General features: G+C 37.4%; 2 protein-coding genes and 1 pseudogene across 2 annotated transcripts in view; 2 read left to right on the top strand and 1 right to left on the bottom strand.

Moving 5' to 3' along the window:
- The window catches only part of CDC40 (cell division cycle 40), a 53,832-nt gene that overhangs the window by 13,209 nt on the left and 21,069 nt on the right, over window positions 1-19,554 (bottom strand). The window contains exons 4-12 of the mRNA XM_045865305.3: window positions 11,655-11,738; window positions 9,523-9,662; window positions 8,248-8,344; window positions 7,067-7,206; window positions 6,169-6,243; window positions 3,961-4,006; window positions 1,772-1,873; window positions 651-766; window positions 280-413 (exon numbers count right to left, since the gene is read on the bottom strand). Coding sequence (XP_045721261.1) covers window positions 280-413; window positions 651-766; window positions 1,772-1,873; window positions 3,961-4,006; window positions 6,169-6,243; window positions 7,067-7,206; window positions 8,248-8,344; window positions 9,523-9,662; window positions 11,655-11,738 — 934 coding nt within the window. The remainder of the gene's footprint in view (window positions 1-279; window positions 414-650; window positions 767-1,771; window positions 1,874-3,960; window positions 4,007-6,168; window positions 6,244-7,066; window positions 7,207-8,247; window positions 8,345-9,522; window positions 9,663-11,654; window positions 11,739-19,554) is intronic.
- The window catches only part of METTL24 (methyltransferase like 24), a 156,255-nt gene that overhangs the window by 120,494 nt on the left and 16,207 nt on the right, over window positions 1-19,554 (top strand). The gene's annotated exons all lie outside the window — the stretch shown is intronic.
- Window positions 14,500-17,906, top strand: LOC123836340 (AP-2 complex subunit beta-like; annotated as a pseudogene).

The following is a 19,554-nucleotide window of genomic DNA, read 5'->3' as shown; positions in this document are numbered from 1 at the left end:
AGGCAACACAATATAAACTTTTCACCAATGCAAGAAAAGTGCCTCAAAATATATAACCTTTAGATAGACTGCCCAAAGACTACGAAACGTAGCATGTCTAAATTTTTATTTCCATATTCTGGGTCCTTAAATATTTAAAGCAGCTTGGTTGGCAAGCCAGAGATCATAGTTGTGAAAATATTCAAATGGTTGCATATTATCAGGCTTTGCTTTGGCTACAAAGTTTTAAATTGCTTGCTATAATTACATAAATCAGATCTTCTACTGACAGAAACTCACCATTCCCAAACTCTTAGGCTCTTATCATCAGATGTGCTCACAAATCTCCTATTCTCATCAACAAAAACAATGGTGTTGACAGCTCCCAAATGCCGGTCATACTCCTGCACAATTTCTCCACTTCGAATGTCCCACTGTATATCAAACAAGAGAAAAGGTAAAGACAGAAGTGGAGCAGATATGAAAATTAAGATCAGAACTATGGAAAGTGAAGAAAAAGATCTCTAACGTAATGACTGTTTTCTACTAAAAATAGACCATTAGCAGTCCCTAAAAGCAGCAAGCATTAAACAAGTTAATATTCCTTATTCCATCCCCTAGTACAACATAAACTATAGGAATCTTACTAAGAATACTGTAAAAAGACTTACCTGCACAATCTTTTTATCAGACATACCAGCTACAAAGAGATTTTGCTTATCTTCATCGGGATTAAATTTGACACAATAGGGCACTTTTCGGTTTGTAAATCTTGATATACACTGTCCTAAAACCAAAGACTCAGGTTAAAGTAAGGAAAAGAAACTTGATCACTTCAAAGACAGCCCGGGGATTAACATTTCGAGATCATTTGCTTAATACATTTTGGGGAAGGGCAGCCTGCTTGTTCTTTACTATAAACTATATTGTTCCTTTTCACAGATTCTTTATGATTAAAAATACTTTTTTCAAAAGTAAATCTGTATCAATTGCAGAATAAAGTGATTATGATGTGTAGCCGGAGTTGAGACCCACTGCGGGGTAAGAGTAGGGGCTCTGGCATTAGAGACCTTGGTTTAAATCAGTTCAGCCACTTACTAGCTGTGTGGCTCTGGAAAAGCTCCCCCCTTTAAGCCTCAATTTCTTCATCTGTAATAATAACAGTAATTACAGGGTTATTTTAAGAATTGGATGTGATGCTGGATACAAGTGCATAGCACAATGCCTGGTAAACAGTAAGTGTTCAATAAATATTAGCTATTATCTTTATCGTTAAAACTCAGTGAGATGAAAGATGGTTCTCTAATTATATAAAATTATACTAGCCACAATGTACTAATACAATTAACGTCTGTGAATATATAAAACCACCTGACCCATGGGTCTGTAAACAGACTTACTTTTTAATCAATGTGGGTAATTAAATTTAATTTTGTTCATCAGACATTTATTGTGCTTCTATTATGTGCAATGCAGCGTGCTTGGTGGTAGAGGGGAACAAAAAGATCAATTAACTAGTCTGTGGAAGATTTCAAATTTTTTTGTCTATCAGGATGTTTGCTTTATAAATTGTATTTAATGGAAACAAAGTCTCAGAGTAAAAGAGCTACTTATGTAGCTGAGTTTGATCTCTACAAACATTTTATGATATCAGCTGACAGTCGAGGATATGAGAATCAGCAGTTACAGAAGGCACCATTTTGCCACAGAAGACTACTCAATGTTGCACCGTTTATAAATGCTAATTTATAAGATAAATATGTATTGGCATTAGTATAAGTGAGCTCTTTACCTGTCTCAGTGTCCCAGAGCTTAAGGTACCTGTCATAAGCTGCGCTGAGGAACTGCGTTCCTGCAGTATTAAAGCAGATGTCCCTAACGGCTTTGCTGTGGCCTAAGGCAGGGACAAAAGAAATGGAGGTGAGGTGAAGTATCTCCTCTTAAAACACAAACACCATAAAAGAAACAGCATTTTCAAGCCACCCTGTGAGTCAAAATCTCTGGAATCCTATCCCCTGACTTACTGATGCAGAATATGTTAGGTGTGGGCTTGAGAACGTAGGTGGTTTTTTTATTCCCCCTTCAAATAGTTCCCTAGGTGTTTCTGATGCATAACATTTAGGTAAGAACCAAGATAAAAGATCTAACATTTTTTTTTTTAGAGTTTGTCATAGAAATCTTTTAATATGCAATATACATAATTGATGACTAAGCAGCCAAGAATTTAAGGAAACATAACAGACCAATTATTGCCAATGAAAGAGGAGGGCCTAGTGACATTTGGGAGGTTCATTCTCCAGATTACTCACTAAGTGAAACAAAGTGACTTTACCCTATAAAGTTCATGAAATCATAGCTCTTCTTCAATACCTGCAGATTTCTGTGATCACATTACCAAGTTTCAGAGAAGGGACTTCAGAATCTCAGAGACTTAACCTTTTGGAAACTAACATTAACTTCTATTTTGTTTTAAAATAGCATTTTGACAATAAATTAACTTTAAGGTGCTCTGCTTAGAAATCAGTCTGCCAGACCAATCCACTCTTTTGAAAGTTGCAGGGACAAATAAAATGTGGCTAAATGAAAGGAGAAACCTTCCTTTTTTCTACCACCCCATCAAGACCAAGACTGACAGAACATGCATTCATTGCACAAATCGTCAACCACACACGGCAGCGCTGGACGGCCATCACCAGGGAACTCGAATCAGGCTATGTGCCACAGTAATTAGGCATTCTTTTCTACAGCAAGAGTCCCATCTTCCAAAACTGGTAATTTTGTTTCCCACTGAAAAACTGCCTGCCGGTGCAGAGGAGACAGATGGAGACCAAGTCCACTACATGTACAAGAGGCATCTTGTTCCCGTCTGCTGTGGAGAGTCTTCCTGTAGGATGCTATGGTACCCTGGGCTATTTATTTGTTTAGCAAGGCCCTAAAATCCTAACAAAGTGCTGCAGAGCGGCACTTGAATCTAAAAACAGAGCCACTACGATTCACACAAAGAGTGTTTCAATAATGTACAGTTAAATTTGGAAATGTAACCAGACTTCACACGAAATCTCACAAAGACAGTAAACTATTCTCTACCAAAAAGACTAGTTTGCCACAAAGCTGTTCTCTTTTTGGCCTTGTTTTCTCTTTCAAGGAGTTCGCTCAATTTTATTCTTTCGTATGCTTTAGCTGCCGATTCCGAGCCCCTTTTCAAAGCTCAACACCTGGCTAATTGCTTACTGGACATTTTCGTCTCAATATCCCAAAGGCAGCTCAAATTTAACAGTGACACCTCATCATCCTCTTATGTTCCCTCTCTTGGCAAATGGTATCACCGTTCAGCCAGCCAGCTGGGAGTCACCCTAGATTTCTGCTTCATTCTTATCACTCACATCCAGTGACTCAGTCTCACTGATTTTAACTCTTGATCTTTTCCTCTCCATCTGCTGCTTTAGTCCAGGCTCTCATCATCTCTAATCCAGACCGATGAAACAACCCTGTCATTCATTTCCCTGCCTGCAGGCCTGCCCCCTACCAGAGCATCTTCCATACTGCCACTATGATCCCTGTAAACTTCAGATCTGATTGAGTTAATTTCCTGCAAGAGCTGTTTAATGGCTGGCTTTCCAAGGCCCTCTGGATAGATTCCACACTCCTCACTGATGGCACATAAGGTCCTTCATGCTCTGCCCCTGGTTATACTGCTTTTTCCTCTTGTCATCTCTCACCATATCCCCTCCCTGGCAATTCTGAAATATACCTGGCTGCCCCAAAGCAGCATGCTTTCTCAAACCACTTTTGCTTTTGCTGTTCTCTCTTCCCAGTTCCCTTTTCTGTCTATGTGGGAGGACTCACTCACTCCCTCTTCAAGACTCAGTTTGAGTCTTTGAAGACTTTCCTTCATTACCAGTGTAGTAACATTCCTGTCAATGATGTAGTTTAAAAAGTCTTTCCAAACAGATTTATAGACAGAAAGAAAAGAAGTATTACCAATAAATGTTCGCAGACAGCGTCTGTCTCCGTAAACCTCCCATAGCTGGGGAAAAAACACATAGAAATATTAAACTGAATACAAGACTTAGATAAAATGACAAGTTTCAATCAAGAACAACAACCATATGCCAGCTATGTGTGTGCATATCTGTGGGTACTGGGGATTTAACCAAAGGCATCAATGAACATGATGCTTGGCGCTGCTAGTCTGTGTTGTACCATTTGGACTACACACACACACACACACACACACACACAAATATGAACTCTGATACTGAAAGATACACCAAAATATCAAGAGAACTTAGATGGAGCTAAAACAAGTGATTTTCACTTTCTTCTTATTCTTTTCTATATTTGATATATTTTCTATGATGAAAAGTTTTTACTTATGTAATATTATAAGCTACTTTCAGAAGAACTAAAGGTTATTAAAACTGCCATGTTTATAACATTTTGGTACAGAGGAATTTTTTTTTAACTTTCTGAAGTAACAAAATATTATAGAAGCTATATGAAAATGATCTAGACTAAAATGTAATAGACTAATAATTCTCATCACACCTAAAGTGAAATACAATAGCTTCAAAACTACCTTCTTTCTTCCTTTCTTTCAGATTTTATTTATTTATTTGTCAGAGAGAGAGAGAAAGAGAGGGCGAGCACAAGCAAGGGGAGCAGCAGACAGAGGGAGAAACAGGCTCCCCGCTAAGCAAGGAGCCCGATGTGGGGCTCGATCCCAGGACCCTGAGATCATGACATGAGCTGAAGGCAGACGCTTAACCGACAGCCAAACCAGGTGTCCCTAAAACTACCTTTACTCTTGCCTGCCTCAAATCTATTCCTCAATAATGTCACTAGTGTTCTAAAAGAGATAGCACTTCCTGGCCACCCAGTGCCAATAGGATTAAGTTTCAGTTCCCAAAGCATACCAAGCAAGGACCTCTAGCACCTGATCCTTTGCCTATGACTGTCGCCATTCTGTATCTCTCAGATTTGAGACTCCAGCAACCAAAAACTTCGTTGTGTTCAGCACATGCCATGCTTATCCATTCTATTCACTCATTTCAGACATACTCCACTACCCATACACCCTTCCCCCACCACACTTTACTTAGTTACCTTCCTGCTGAAGGATGCTTCCTCTTAGAAACCAGAACACTTTCCACCTGACTCTATAACCATCATTTACATCATAATGAAATGATTACCCTGAGGGCAGGGACAGACCTTGATAAATTTTAGTCTCAGCCCCTTGCAGATAATAGGTACCTAATAAATGTTTATGGGTGTGAACAAAATTGAACTCTATGCTTTTTTAATTGGTCAAAAGACCTTAATCTCAATGAACATAGCTTGTATGAAGTCAAAGTTAAAGGAAATAAAGGTTTTTACTCCAAACTGCTGGCCTGTGATTTTAAGCTACTGAGTAGAGACAAATGCCTAAATGATTGCTCTCATCAAGAAAAGCTACCTTCATATATTGTTAATACCCATGAATTGTTTACAAAGAGTAAAATTTTAATGATTCAACTTTCCAAGCCTCAAGAGTACTACAGAGTTGATATTTCTTGACCATCATAACAACCTAGACACAGAAGACACAAAAAAAGATAACTACTCTTTAAGATTTTTTAAAAAGGCTTTCCCCATGTTCAAGCTGACATGCAGCGGCAACTGAGTTTTTTCCCCACATACTCTACAGCTGAAATTTAGCTTAAGGTGGAGCTTCCTAGGACGATAATATAAAAACTGAGAGAAGAGGCTGGGAGCATTTCTGCTACTTGGTATCCACTTGCATTTATAAAGAAAAAGGATGAATTGCATTATCTACTTTCTAAAATGGGATTTCTATCGTGTGTCCTCTCTACCTCATATGGTTCTGAGGAACAAATGAACTTAGTTACATATCCAAAACCTCTAAAAAAAATGCATTATTAGTGATTAAATATCGATGTAACTAAAACCAAAGTGACTGATTACGTTCTAATCAGTTATCTAGCTTACAAAAGAGCCTAGCCAATTGGACCATAGAGCCATATTTGAATCAACATGTTTGGAAGGAGTTCATAAGTGGCTGCATTCATGGGGCCTAATAATTAGCCTCTAATTGGCTAACAAACCCAAATTTATTTATAATTAACCAAACAGACTTGACCAAAGTACTAGCTCAGCAGCATTCCTACTCTGTTACTGAAAACTCACCTTAATTTTACAGTCCATGGAACAAGACAGCAATAAATGGCCAGAGAGAGGAAATAATCTGACGGCACTGACACCCTATAAAAAGGTATTACAGTTATCAATCAGAAACATTGTACTATCAGCTAAAATGAAACGTAAGGAAAGGACAGTGTATTTTTAAGCAATCTAATTTACTGTTTTTCTTCATTCCAAAAATCATGCCCCAGAATAACCTTCATTAGTATTCCAAGAACAGCCTTTATTGACACTAAGCTTTTGAAGATACGTTTTTTAACCTTTAATACTGACTTTCTCACCCAAGGGAATTCTTAGTCAAGTTGCTAATGCTCTCTCTCCTCTTCCTTTTTTTCAGTTCCTTTGCTCTTTGCTAAGAGCTGGGAATTATCAGCTGGAATAGTACAGATGACAAGGAATATCAACATCAAAAGTTTCAAGTATCTTGTCTCTGCATTAGTTTTTTGTTTTAAGATTTTATTTATTTATTTGACAGAGAGATAGCGAGAGCAGGAACACAAGCAGGGGGAGTGGGAGAGGGAGAAGCAGGCTTCCCGCTGAGCAGGGAGCCCAACGTGGGGCTCGATCCCAGGACCCTGGGATCATGACCCGAGCCGAAGGCAGACGCCTAACGACTGAGCCACCCAGGCGCCCCTCTGCATTAGTTTCAATATGACCATAGTTTATAAACCAGAGACCATCTAATCTTCTCTTAAGCATGATAATTCCAAGAGCTAAGGCAAAATTACTGAGGTTTTGGTGCTACTACCAGCCCATTATTCACTGACATGGTACCCCAGAAAAAGTAGATTGTGGCAGGAATTTGTGGGGAAAGGCTTGGGCTACCAGAATACTGAATTATGAATGTTATGTCATGGTCAATCCCTATGACTAATCTGCTTACCTTTGTATGTCCAGACCACACATGAATTTGTTTTTTGGGAAGGTAACACTTCTCAGGTGGCACAGTGGACCGAAGATTAACACCAACATCCTGAGGTATGTGAAGATAGGATCTACCTTGGTAGTCATACATTTCTTTAACTGAAACAAGAAGACAAAGGAAAGCAGTGAACAAATACAAGCTACAGTCATAAGATCTATATCCTTAAATGATAACAATTTACTCATAGGGATATTGTTCCTTATTAAGGTTGAGGTAATAACACTCTGATGAAGTTAAGACCAAGAGTCAGCTAAAATTTAGCTGCTTGAAATCACTGCTATTATTTACAATTAGAGGTAGTATTTTGGAATTTCTAACTACCCAGAGAATATCAGACCTTTAAGTAAAATCTATACTTCTTTTACTTAGTTACACATTTTAACGAAATATAAAAAAGACTTCACTTCAGCATAATTACAGCGAGGGAAGAAAAGAAAATACTTGGGCCTTGGGAGTCACGGGCAAAAACCCAGAAGCAAAACAGGATAGAAAAGAAGTTAAAGCAAAAATATCATTTTTGATACATTTCCTGAATGTATCATTCATTCAAAATACATTTCCTGAATATGTATTTCCTTCCACATATCCTTTTTCCCTGCCTTCCTCTTTTACGCCCTTCCAGGTTCCTTTTCCATTCTCTTTTACACTTTCAACACAAAGTTTGCAGTGAAGTCACTTGTGGGGCTTAAATGACATAGTGTATATAAAGCATTTAGTAACTTGCCTGGCACAGAGTAAGTCCTCAATAGATGTTGGCTGTTATTTTTACTATGGCTGCAAGCACCAAAGCATTAAATAGTGTCCTTGGAAAGAAAACTGGAGTTTGAGAAACCAAATATGGCCTCATCAAACCTAAATATTTGATATGTGATCTAACATTAGAATAATCAATACACTGGTACTAAATTAGTCTTTACAGTTTGATAATAACTACACAATTTTCCAAATATAACTAATTATTATTATATGGAAGAGTCTGCTGTAATTTTTTTGAGATGCAAATAGTCAAATACAATTATTCTTAATATAGTGAAGTACAGCAGCTGATTAGTAAAGGCAATTGATACTACATGAACAGAGAACAGAGTGAATATCTGAAAGTTTATCATAAAAATGAAGAGGCATAAAAACTATATTACCATGTAAGATTGTCTTCTCCTCCCCAGGCTTCTCTTCTTCCTGTTTGCCTTTTTTCTGCCTCTTCGCTGTGATTTCATCCAATTCTTTTTGTTCTTCCTAAGGAAGTTAAGGAGTGAACTTTAAAATGGATGTTTTAGAACCCCACTGTGCCCAAAGCTAGTTATAAATACTTTATAATGAGGTCCAATTTTGGGTGAAGCAAGAGCTGTAAGTATGTCTCCTGGGATAACAGTCTCAACTCTTCAACAGATTACAAAATGACATTAACACATAATGGGTACTAGTTAATACTTTTAAACTCATTTTATACAAAACCCATTTTTTTGGAACACCTAGAAACAAATTTATTGTATTATGCTAATTATGTAAACAAAAAGACAAAGTGGTTAGAAAATCTAGTATTGGAAACTCGATTTGTATACACAATGTCGTTCTCCAGTAAACAGCTTTTCCTAAGGATACAAGGATCCTTATATCCATGAGGATATAAGCAATGACTACAGATTTTTGACACAATTTTTATGGGAGGAGCAGTGGAAGGAAGGTGGGATAGTAGTAAATCTCTATAATAAAAAGAAGTCAACAATGTCTAATGTAAATAAAAAGCGGCACATGTATATGATTGATATACATGGATGAAAGATACAGCTAGAATATAAGCTTCATGAGAACAGGATTTTCCTGATCTTGTCCACTGCTATATCCCTAAGGCCTAGGACAGTCACTGGCTCACAGAGACAGTAGGATTAGGAGATGGAGAAGGACAGGTAGGGTTCTATGGTTTTACTTTATAAAACTTCATAGTATTATTTTTTTAAAAATATAGATTATTTGGTAAAATTTTTAAATAAGTTAATTTACAAATAAAACCCACCATCAATTCTAAAATTACAGAGGCTGATTCTGTGGTTACTATCTGAGTATCTGGTATCAAAAGCAGCTACACCGTAGCTTAATAGCATTATCAATTTTTATGAAATTTAAATTTTTATTAAAAATTGTTCAATATTGTATTTTAATTAAAAATATGGAAGAAAATAAATCAAAAGGGGATAAATTAAAAGTATTCCCAAGAAAAATTTATTTATTTTATTATTTTCTTTTCCCAAGAAAAATTTAAAAATCTTACTTTATTTTCTCAATCAACCACGGCAGAGAAATATTGATGAGTCATCATTTGGTTCTCTAAGGAAATCTCAAGTTCATTATTATAGATATCCTTCACATACACACAGCATCTACCTGAATTGGCAATGAAAAACATCAAAACTTACTTCTGAGGGTTTGGCTACATCTTTTTCATCCACATATTTTGCCCACGGTCCCAAGAAACCATCAATATTAGATGCATCATTTTCTTTGAACTTTTTCCTCTTTTCTATCTTTTTCTGACCAGTTTCAAACACAGTTAAACCTACATTAAAAAAAAAGAGATCACAAATATGGATATTTTCTGAAGAAACAGCATATATATAATTTTTACTTTATATATAGCTTAAAGAAAAGTGATTATTCAAGTGACCAAAGATTTATTTTTTTACTTTATTTTATTCTTTATTTTTTAAAGATTTTACTTACTTATTTATAGAACAGAGAGAGACACAGCGAGAGAGGGAACACAAGCAGGGGAAGTGGGAGAGGGAGAAGCAGGCTTCCAGCTGAGCAGGGAGCCCGATGTGGGGCTCGATCCCAGGACCCTGGATCATGACCTGAGCTGAAGGCAGGCGCTTAATGCCTGAGCCACCCAGGCGCCCCTATGACCAAAGATTTATTAAAGAACACAAAACAAAATCTATATGAATTTGCCAGGTATACCAACTCATGCCATACGAAAAGAAACTCAACCTTCTGGGAAGAGAAGCTTTCAACTACTGCAATATTTTGCAAGTCCTAATATACTTAAAGAAAAGACCTGGCTATGTAATCCTACAAGGTACACAATCCTTTTAATGACTCAAGGACGTATCTCAGTGGATTTTACCACTTTTTTAAAGGAATCCAGCAACTTAACATTGCTAAATAATGATAAAGCTACTTTTTTTTTTTTTTTTAAGAGAGAGAGAATCTCAAACAGGCTCCACACTCAGCACAGAACCCGACGCAGGGCTTGATCTCATGACCCTGAGATCATGACCTGAGCCGAAATCAAGAGTGGGATGCTCAACTGAGAGCCACCTAGGTGCCTAGATAAAGCTACTTTTGAGAGCAAGAATACATTAAAATTTATCATTTAAAAACTGAATTAAATTACAGTAAGTAATTAATAACTTTGATTCACTTGTAACTTAACAATATATATTAAGCAAGGTTTCACAAGAATCTGGTATTCTTCTAAGTGATCTAAATCTAAATTTGACCTCTAATATCAGAAATCTTGGATTAAAAAGAAAAGAGGAAAGAGGATGTTTCTGGTTGAGATTCTGATTTGATCAGTAGGAGGTGTCAAGCTGTGTGTCGTCATTAAATTGGAAAAAGAAAGGTTTATGGGAGCCATAATCACAATGTAACTGTTAATGGAGAATCTAATTACACAAAAGATATGGCTTGTAGAGGTCTAACTTAAAGAAAAAAGCTTACCTATGTTAATTCAAATCAGTTTCCTTTATAAGGTTGTGTGCTACAACAAAGGCTTGTCAAAATTCTATTTTAACAATAATGTAGGACAGTGCTAGCGTGTCATTTCTTGTGAGCATCCTAATAAAGAAATATATTCATATTCCAATTAAAAAAAAACCAATAATGTAGCTCATACACGGAAGGTCGCTGGATGATACAGGAGCTGGAGCTGCTAAGCAGAAGTATCCTCACAGAAGCAGCATATTCTTTTTCTAATGAGCATATTTTATGGGTAAGATTCCAATGATGAGCTTTGTGACAAGTTAGCATTTAGAGTATAATGCTTTGTCTTCTAAGTACAAAATGAATATGAGCACAAACATATATTCTAAAACATATTCAAACTCAGCTTTCAAAGCAACCCTAAGACGATCTCCATAGACAATGTATAATAAAACTTGTTCTGCTCTGTAAAAACGTAGCTTGATATTAGTGTTGAGAGATAAACTGCAAACATTTGCTACACATTAATTATAATTTATTGAATGATTTCTACATGGTTGGCACTCAGCCAAGTACTCATAACAACCCAGAATAATAGGTCGCAACATCTTCCCTACAAGGTTGCATGCATGCCTCATAATTGGCAAAAAACAAGCTCTAAACTATAATGGTCCTAAACTATATTGCTCTATAATATATTACCTGTTTCAACTTAAAAATAAATCAATCTACTAAAATACTAGTTTTTCCTACTGTCTCAGGTCAATCTGCAAGACAGTAATTATAAGTATGTGTGTATATATACATATACTTGATATAAAATATTTCAAATAAATTTGAATGTTACCTTGATTTTTTTCAGCTTCTTCTACCGAACCAATATATTTAGCAGACACTTGATGATTATCTAATGAAGGGTCTAATGCATAACCTGGAAGGAAAAAAGTACCTATTACTGACTCCATTTTTGCCATTTATAATTCATTTTATTTCTATACAGATACACTCATCTCACATTTTCCTTCCCAGATGTTGAAGTGGTCTCTTTAACTTAGGACCGATCTTTCTTTCCTGAGCTATATTCCTATGAAGAACAATTAACCCAAATCTCAGGGTGGACCATAAAGGACTTCAGCTGAGTAAGAAGTATCTTATAGGATGAATTTAGCATGTTGACATTACATTATTAACAGTCTCTCTGGCCAAGATATCAAACTTTAGTAGTCAAATTTCAAAGATCTTACAAATATATGTACATCACACATTTGGAAGTTTAGAAACCATTTCCTTTTTGTTTTTGGTAATAGATAATACATGGCTTTAGCTTATCAAATTATATAAACTATTAAATAATTTAAAACAGAATAGAGTAAGAAGAATTATATAAAATCTAGCTATTATTTTGAAAACACTATTCTCTGTAAAGACAGTCTTCCCTCTCAATTTTATTTTATTTTTTAAAAGATTGTATTTATTCATTTGAGACACAGAGATAGAGAGAGATAGAGAGAGAGAGAGAGCATGAGCAGGGGAGAGGCAGAGGGAGAGGGAGAAGCAGGCTCCCCGCTGAGCCAGGAGCTGGATATGGGGCATGAGCCCAGGACTCGGGCATGAGCCCAGGACTCTGGGATCACAACCTGAGCCGAAGGCAGATGCTTAACCATCAGAGCCACCCAGGCGCCCCTCAATTTTAAAATAATACATTTCTACTTCATAAATCTAAACATAAAATGTATGTTTCCTTGGCAAGAAAAGTAAGTAAGAATATCAACTAGCATGTGAATACACTCCTTCAAAAAGTGATGAAAATATGTAGCTACTATCTGTATAAATGTAGTCTTTGGGGACTTAAGGAAAGAAAATCTATCTATATTAACTCAAATCAATTTTTCTTAAGTGGGGGTGCTTTAACATGATATATGTTTGGTAAAATTAGTTTTAGTAATTTTAGTTCAGTAATCAGCAAAGAGACTAGGTCATTAATCAGTTTACGGTCTATGACCTATGTGAGTAATCATAAAATATATAAAAGTACTAGCCACTTTTTTAAGGGGTACATCCTAGTGGATAAAGTTGACACTTTAATTTTCCAGCTAAAGATTAAAGAGAACTTCTTTTGGGGAACAGAAAAAGATCTGTCATCAAACACACTTTTCAAACAAGCTAAGGATATAGGTGTTCAACTCACTCTCATGATATGCTAGAACAGAACTAACCACCTGGCTATTAACTCAACTGTATGCAGTTTTTTCAGTATTAAAATATGTTCTTAGCCAGAAGAGAGCTTGATGGCAGAAAAGCCGCTGTGGAGTAAACTCTCTGAAATCACAAGTCCAAATCCCATGAGTTATTTTATCTTTTGTCTCTTTGATGTACAGAACAGTATTCTGTAAAGGATTTTTAAAATGAGATTTTATAAGGCTCACAGAAAATTTAGACCAACATATCTGATGTTAAAAATCCCCATCTCAATCATAAAAATTTACCCAGAATGTAATTCTATCTTGAGAGAGATCTATGTCTATACAAATGACACTGCATTATATGTCTGGAGGGATGGAATGGGAGGCAGAGAGGAAAGGGAGATCCCTGGTACTTCTTGTGATACCTATGGAAGCACCAGCTCATTTGGCCATACTCTTGTTTCTGAGCACAGGAATTTATGCTCTCTTCCTTTTCCATATCATCTGTGGTAAAATAAATCTTTACTGCCATTATCACCATTATTACTACTACTGCCTCCCACCTCAGGTAATTAAAGGACAATAATTTTCCCTTTACAAACAAGAGAAGTTAAATATTTAGCTATATGCCCTACTAGAAGTCAGCCAGTGACAGAGCAAGATATAATTCTAACACTACAGAATTTTAGTGCAATTAGTTTTCTAATATCCTATGTTTCAAGTGACTATGCCTGCATTTTAGTTCTGAGATATTCTCATCTATCTTTCTAAAGTTTATTTTCCTTTTTATATTTTTAATACAGTTAATGTCTACTTTCTTCCTTTGTAGTCTTATTTGAAATGGCTCTATTTCTTAAAATTTTTTATTTAAATTCAATTTAATTAACATATAATGTATTATTAGTTTCAGAGGTAGAATTTAGGTGATTCATCAGTTGCATTTAATACCCAGTGCTCATTACATTAAGTGCCCTCCTTAATGCCCATCACCCAGTTACCCCACCTCCCCCACCAACCTCCCCATCACAGCAACTCTCAGTTTCCTAGAGTTAAGAGTCTCTAATAATACCAATTTTATTATTAGATCCTTGAGATCATTAATACTAATATCCCAATGTGTAAATAAGATAAAAACAATCTACAAAGAATGGTCACAAATATACGGAAAAACCTTCAACCTTATTAGCAGTCCAAATGAAACAAATTAAAGAGATTAAATATTATATATTTCTGTTATCACATAAATAAAGGAAAAACAGTCATACAGATCTTGGGTAAAGAGAAACAGGACTTGCACATGTGGTGGTGGCCGTGTTAAGTTAGGAGAATTTTTTTGGAAAGCAATTTGACAAGATATAACAAGACCTTTAAAAATATTTATATTCAGTTACGTGCAGGAAACCATTACAACACCACTTGGGCCATGTTCTCTGGCTGCTGCCCCACCCCTCCCCTTGCCTCTGGTGCACATTAAAGATCCAAAACCACAACTGACTCCAAGTACTTCACAAAAAAAAAAAAAGGAGAAATCTTTTAATTAAGGCGGAACTCAACAATGAAAGGAAAGAAAAGAGGGAGGAGACTATGAAGAAAGTGACTGCTGCCATGACTGTGGGGAAGGATGTCAGCTCTCTTCCCAGATGTAAACTGACAATCTGGAATTAAAGAAGCTTGTGCATCTCTGTTTGATGAACTATGCCACGAGTCAACCAGACATGGCCATCATGGCTGTCAACAGCTTTGTGAAGGACTGTGAAGACGCCAATCCTCTAATTTGGGCCTTGGTTGTCAGGACCATAGGGGTACATCCAGGTGCCCAAGGTTACAGAATATCTCTGTGAACCCTTCTGCAAGTGCTTGAAGGATGAGGATCCCTATGTTTGGAGAACAGCAGCAGTCTGTGTGGCAAAACTCCGTGATACCAATGCCCAAACGGTGGAAGATCAGGGATTTTTAGATTCTCTGCGGGATCTCATAGCAGATTCAAATCCAATGCATTGTGCAGGCTAAAGCTGTAGTAGCATGATCTGAAATCAGTGAATCTCGCCCAAACAGCAACCTACCTGATCTGAACCCACAGAGCATTAATAAGCTGCTGACAGCCCTGAATGAGGGCACTGGATGGGGTCAGATTTTCATCTTGGACTGCCTTGTCTAGTTACAACCCTAAAGATGACCGGAAGGCTCAGAGCACCTGTGAGCATGTAACTCACTGGCTGTCTCATGCCAACTCAGCAGTGGTGTTTTCAGCAGTAAAAGCCTTAGTGAAGTTTCTAAAGTTGTTATCCAAGGACTGAGACTACTACAATATACTGCTGAAGAACTTGGCCCCTCCACTTGTCACTCTGCTGTCTGGGGAGCCAGAGGTGCAGTATGTCACCCTGAGAAATATCAATGTAATTGTCAAAAAAAGGCCCAAAATCTTGAAGCAGGAAATCAAAGTCTTCTTTGTAAAGTACAACGATCCCATCTACCGTAAACTAGAGAAGTTGGACATCATGATTCATTTGGCATTCCAAGCCAACACTGCTCAGGTTCTGGCAGAATTAAAGGAATATGCCACAGAGGTGGATGTTGGCTTTGTTCGCAAAGCTGTGCGGGCCACTGGATGGTGAGCCATCAAAGTGGAGCGATCCCCAGGGCGCCGTGTATGCATATTGCCTGATCTCATCTGGACCAAAGGAAATTACGTGGTCCAAGAGGTAACTGCTGCCATCAGGGACAGCTTTCACAAATACTCCAGCAAGTGTGAAACTATCACTGCCACTCTGTGTGAGAACTTAGACTCGCTGGATGAACCAGACGCTCGAGCAGCTATGATTTGGATTGGGGGAGAATATGCTGAGAGAACAGACAATGCAGATGAGTTACTGGAAAGCTTCCTGGAGGGTTTTCATGATGAAAGCACCAGGTGCAGCTTACTCTGCTTACTACCACAGTGAAGCTGTGTCTCAAGAAACCAGGAAATACACAGGAACCGGTACAGCAAGTCTTGAGTTTGACAACACAGGATTCTGATAATCCTGACCTTCAAGACCGGGGCTATATTTACTGGTGCCTTTTCTCAATGGACCCTGTCACAGCCAGAGAAGCAGTCTTGTCTTAGAAGCCACTGATGTCTGAGGAGACAGATCTTATTGAGTCAACTCTGCTAGATGAGCTAATCTGCCACATGGCTTCTTTGGCCTCAGTATGCCATTAGCCTCCCAATGCTTTTGTGGAAGGAAGTCACGGAATCCATCATGAACACTTGCCAATACGCCACGGGAGCACTGATGCAGGTGGCAGCCCTGCTGGCACCACCACTGCCACCAACCTGGAACAGCCTCAGTTAGCCCCTCTCAAGGTGACCTTCCAGGAGACCTTTTAAACCTTAAGCCTTGACCTCGGCCCCCCAGTCAATGTGCCACAGGTCCTCCATGCAGATGGCAGCAGTGGATCTCTTGGGAGGAGGACTAGATGGTCTGGTGGGACAATCCTTCATCCCCTCATCAGTGTCTGCAACCTCTGCTCCTTCACCTACTCCTGCTGTGGTCCACAGTGGTCTGAACAACCTGTTTGAACTCTCCATGGGGACAGGTATAGCACCTCATGGATGTCTGGCTGCCTGTAGTAAAAGCTAAAGGCTTGGAGATTTCCAGAACATTTAATCACCGCCAAGGGCACATCTATATGGAAAGGAACTTCACCAACAAAGCTCTGTAGCACATGACAGACTTTGCAATCCAGTTTAACAAGAATAGCTTTGGTGTCATCCCGAGCACTCCTCTGGCCATCTATACATCACTGATGCCAAACCAGAGCACTGATGTCTCCCTAACTCTCAACACCTTGGGCCCAGTCATGAAGATGGAACCTCTGAATAAACTGCAGGTAGCTGTGAAAAGTAATATTGATGTCTTCTCCTTCAGCTGCCTCATCCCACTCATGTGCTTTCCGTAGAAGATGGCAAAATGGAACACCAGGTCTTCCTTGCAACATGGAAGGATATTCCTGATAAAAATGAGCTTCAGTTTCAGGTTAAGGAATGTCATTTAAATGCTGACACTATTTCCAACAAATTGCAAAACAACAACATTTAGACTATTGCCAAGAGGAATGTGGAAAGGCAGGGCATGCTGTACCAATCCCTGAAGCTCACTAATGGCATTTGGATTTTGGCTGAGCTATGTAGACAGCCAGGAAGCCCAAATTATATGCTGTCACTTAAGTGTAGAGCTCCTGAAGTCTCTCCATATATCTATCAGGTCTACGACAACATTTTGAAAAATGAATAGACTGGTCCGGTGCCCTCTGGCCACCCTGTGATTGGTGCAAACCAAGAACTCTTACCTGGAAACACCAAGAAATTGTATTACTGTGTAGAATCTGAACCCAAACACACTGAGGCCACCCACCAAGGTAGTGACTAGTCTAACCTGTGCTAACACTAAGGCACAATCTGTTGGATAGTTTTAGCTTTCATTTTTTATGTCTTTAACTCACTAAATAGTTCAATCTGTGTCTTAACCCACCACCCCCTAAAGGAAGAGGTAAAAACCACTGGCTATTAAAAAAAAAACACAGGCCCATTTTTGAAACCAGGTCTAAAGCCAACTGAGTAGGGTTTTTTTGTTATTATATTTATTTACTTATTTGTCAGAGAGAGAGCGAGCACAAGCAGGGGGAGCGGCAGGGTTCTCCCGAAGCAGGATTCCCGCTGAGCAGGGAGCCCAATGCGGGGCTCCATCCCAGGACCCCGGGATCATGACTTGAACTGAAGGCAGACACTTAACCAATTGAGCCACCTAGGAGCCGCAAACTGAGTAGTTTTAAATGCTTACTCTTACTATAGGATAATTTAAGAAGGAAAATAGGTATCAGATAAACTTAAACTTTTTCTTTTCTGTTTTGCTTTAGTCATAGCTATCTAAATTATTGCTTAAGTCCTTTCTAAAGTCTAAGAAAACAAGCAAAGTCTTTAAAATTCTGTTTCATTATAGGCTAGAATATAACGAACTCATGATGCAATAAAGTTGATTTTTATGTGCTGCATATATACTTGATATTTATGTGGGATCCCTTATATAAGTAGCGGGTACAAGGCATTGATAACCATTTTTTGGAGTGGAAGTGTCCAACCCTTCTAGGTGATTTCAGAGGTATACAGTCTTAGCTTTTGGCACACTGTCAATTATAACCTTGTCATGGTGAAATATGATCTAATATATGACAATCTTTTTACAACCAGTTTCCAAGGATATATTGTGATAAATAAGACTATCTGTATTAAAACTCTAAACTACACTGAATCAGTTTACATTATTACTCCCTAAAAATTAGAAAAAACTTTTCAACATTAGAATAATTATGTAAATTATGGTACAGCCACTACATAGTTCTTGAAAATGACAAACTGAGATTATAAATTAACACTGGAAAATTCTCTTATGATAGAACACTGAATAAAAAGTGAGATGCAAATTTTTCAGTACAGAATGATTATAGTATAGAATAACTTGGAGAGATAAAAATATAATGCTGAATAGATATTTTAGGATAGTAGGATTATAGGTAACTTTTTCTTCTCTCTTTCCTAAAAGCTTAAAATTTATTTATATTATTTAATGAAAATAACTGTTATTAAAAAGCATCACCGAATACATATTTCACATGACACTATTTTTTTTAACCTTTTTTAATCCTATCTTATAATAATGAGAGTTAATGGCAGAGAGGGCAGAAAAATTTCTTCAGAACTTAAATTCTATAAGAAATAAGAGAAAGAGGTAGAATTCTGACTGCAAAGAAAACTAAAGAAAAAAAAGACAATTTACTGATGTCTAAAGACATGATTATTAAATCTGTTGTAAAATTCTAAGTTTTCTTTTTCAATTACTTTTTTGGGAAAGAAACATTAGCATAAGTAACTATAAAGAAGATCACAACTACAATTGGCAAAAAGACACAGATGAGATTATAGAAAGAGAAAGACACAGATAAGATTACAGAAAGAGAAAGACATATACATGTCATGTAAATGTATATTGTCATGCATATGTATAATTACATAATTTACAAAACCACCAAATATTAGCAAATCTGGTATCAGTGACCACAAACTATTAACAAGGACATTATAAAGACCATTTCCTTTTAGTGAGATTCCCAATCTTGTGTGCATGTTAACTTTCTTAAATCCTACCACTGATAGGATATAATTATTTAACACAATGAATCTGTGGCCATTCTATTTCCTGATATCCTTTAGTGAACAACAGAAAACATTTCAGAAGTAAGACCTGAGAAACAGAATAAAGTCAATCAGTAAATAACAAGATAAAAAGAATGTGCCAAAAAACCAAATAATCCGATGAAAAATGGGCAAAAGACATGAATAGACATTTCTCCAAAGAAGACATCCAGATGGCCAACAGACACGTGAAGACATGCTTAACACCACTCATCATCAGGGAAATGCAAATCAAAACCACAATGAGTATCACGTCACACCTGTCAGAATGGCTAAAATAAAAAACACAAGAAACAGGTGTTGGCAAGGATTCGGATCCCACCATTGGTGGG

This window comes from Mirounga angustirostris, unplaced genomic scaffold (genome assembly GCF_029215605.1).
Source record: "Mirounga angustirostris isolate CCGP_5_RB_7025 unplaced genomic scaffold, mMirAng1.0.hap1 SCAF_8, whole genome shotgun sequence".
Taxonomy (NCBI): Eukaryota; Metazoa; Chordata; class Mammalia; order Carnivora; family Phocidae; genus Mirounga; species Mirounga angustirostris.
This window is presented reverse-complemented; position numbering and strand designations above follow the sequence as displayed.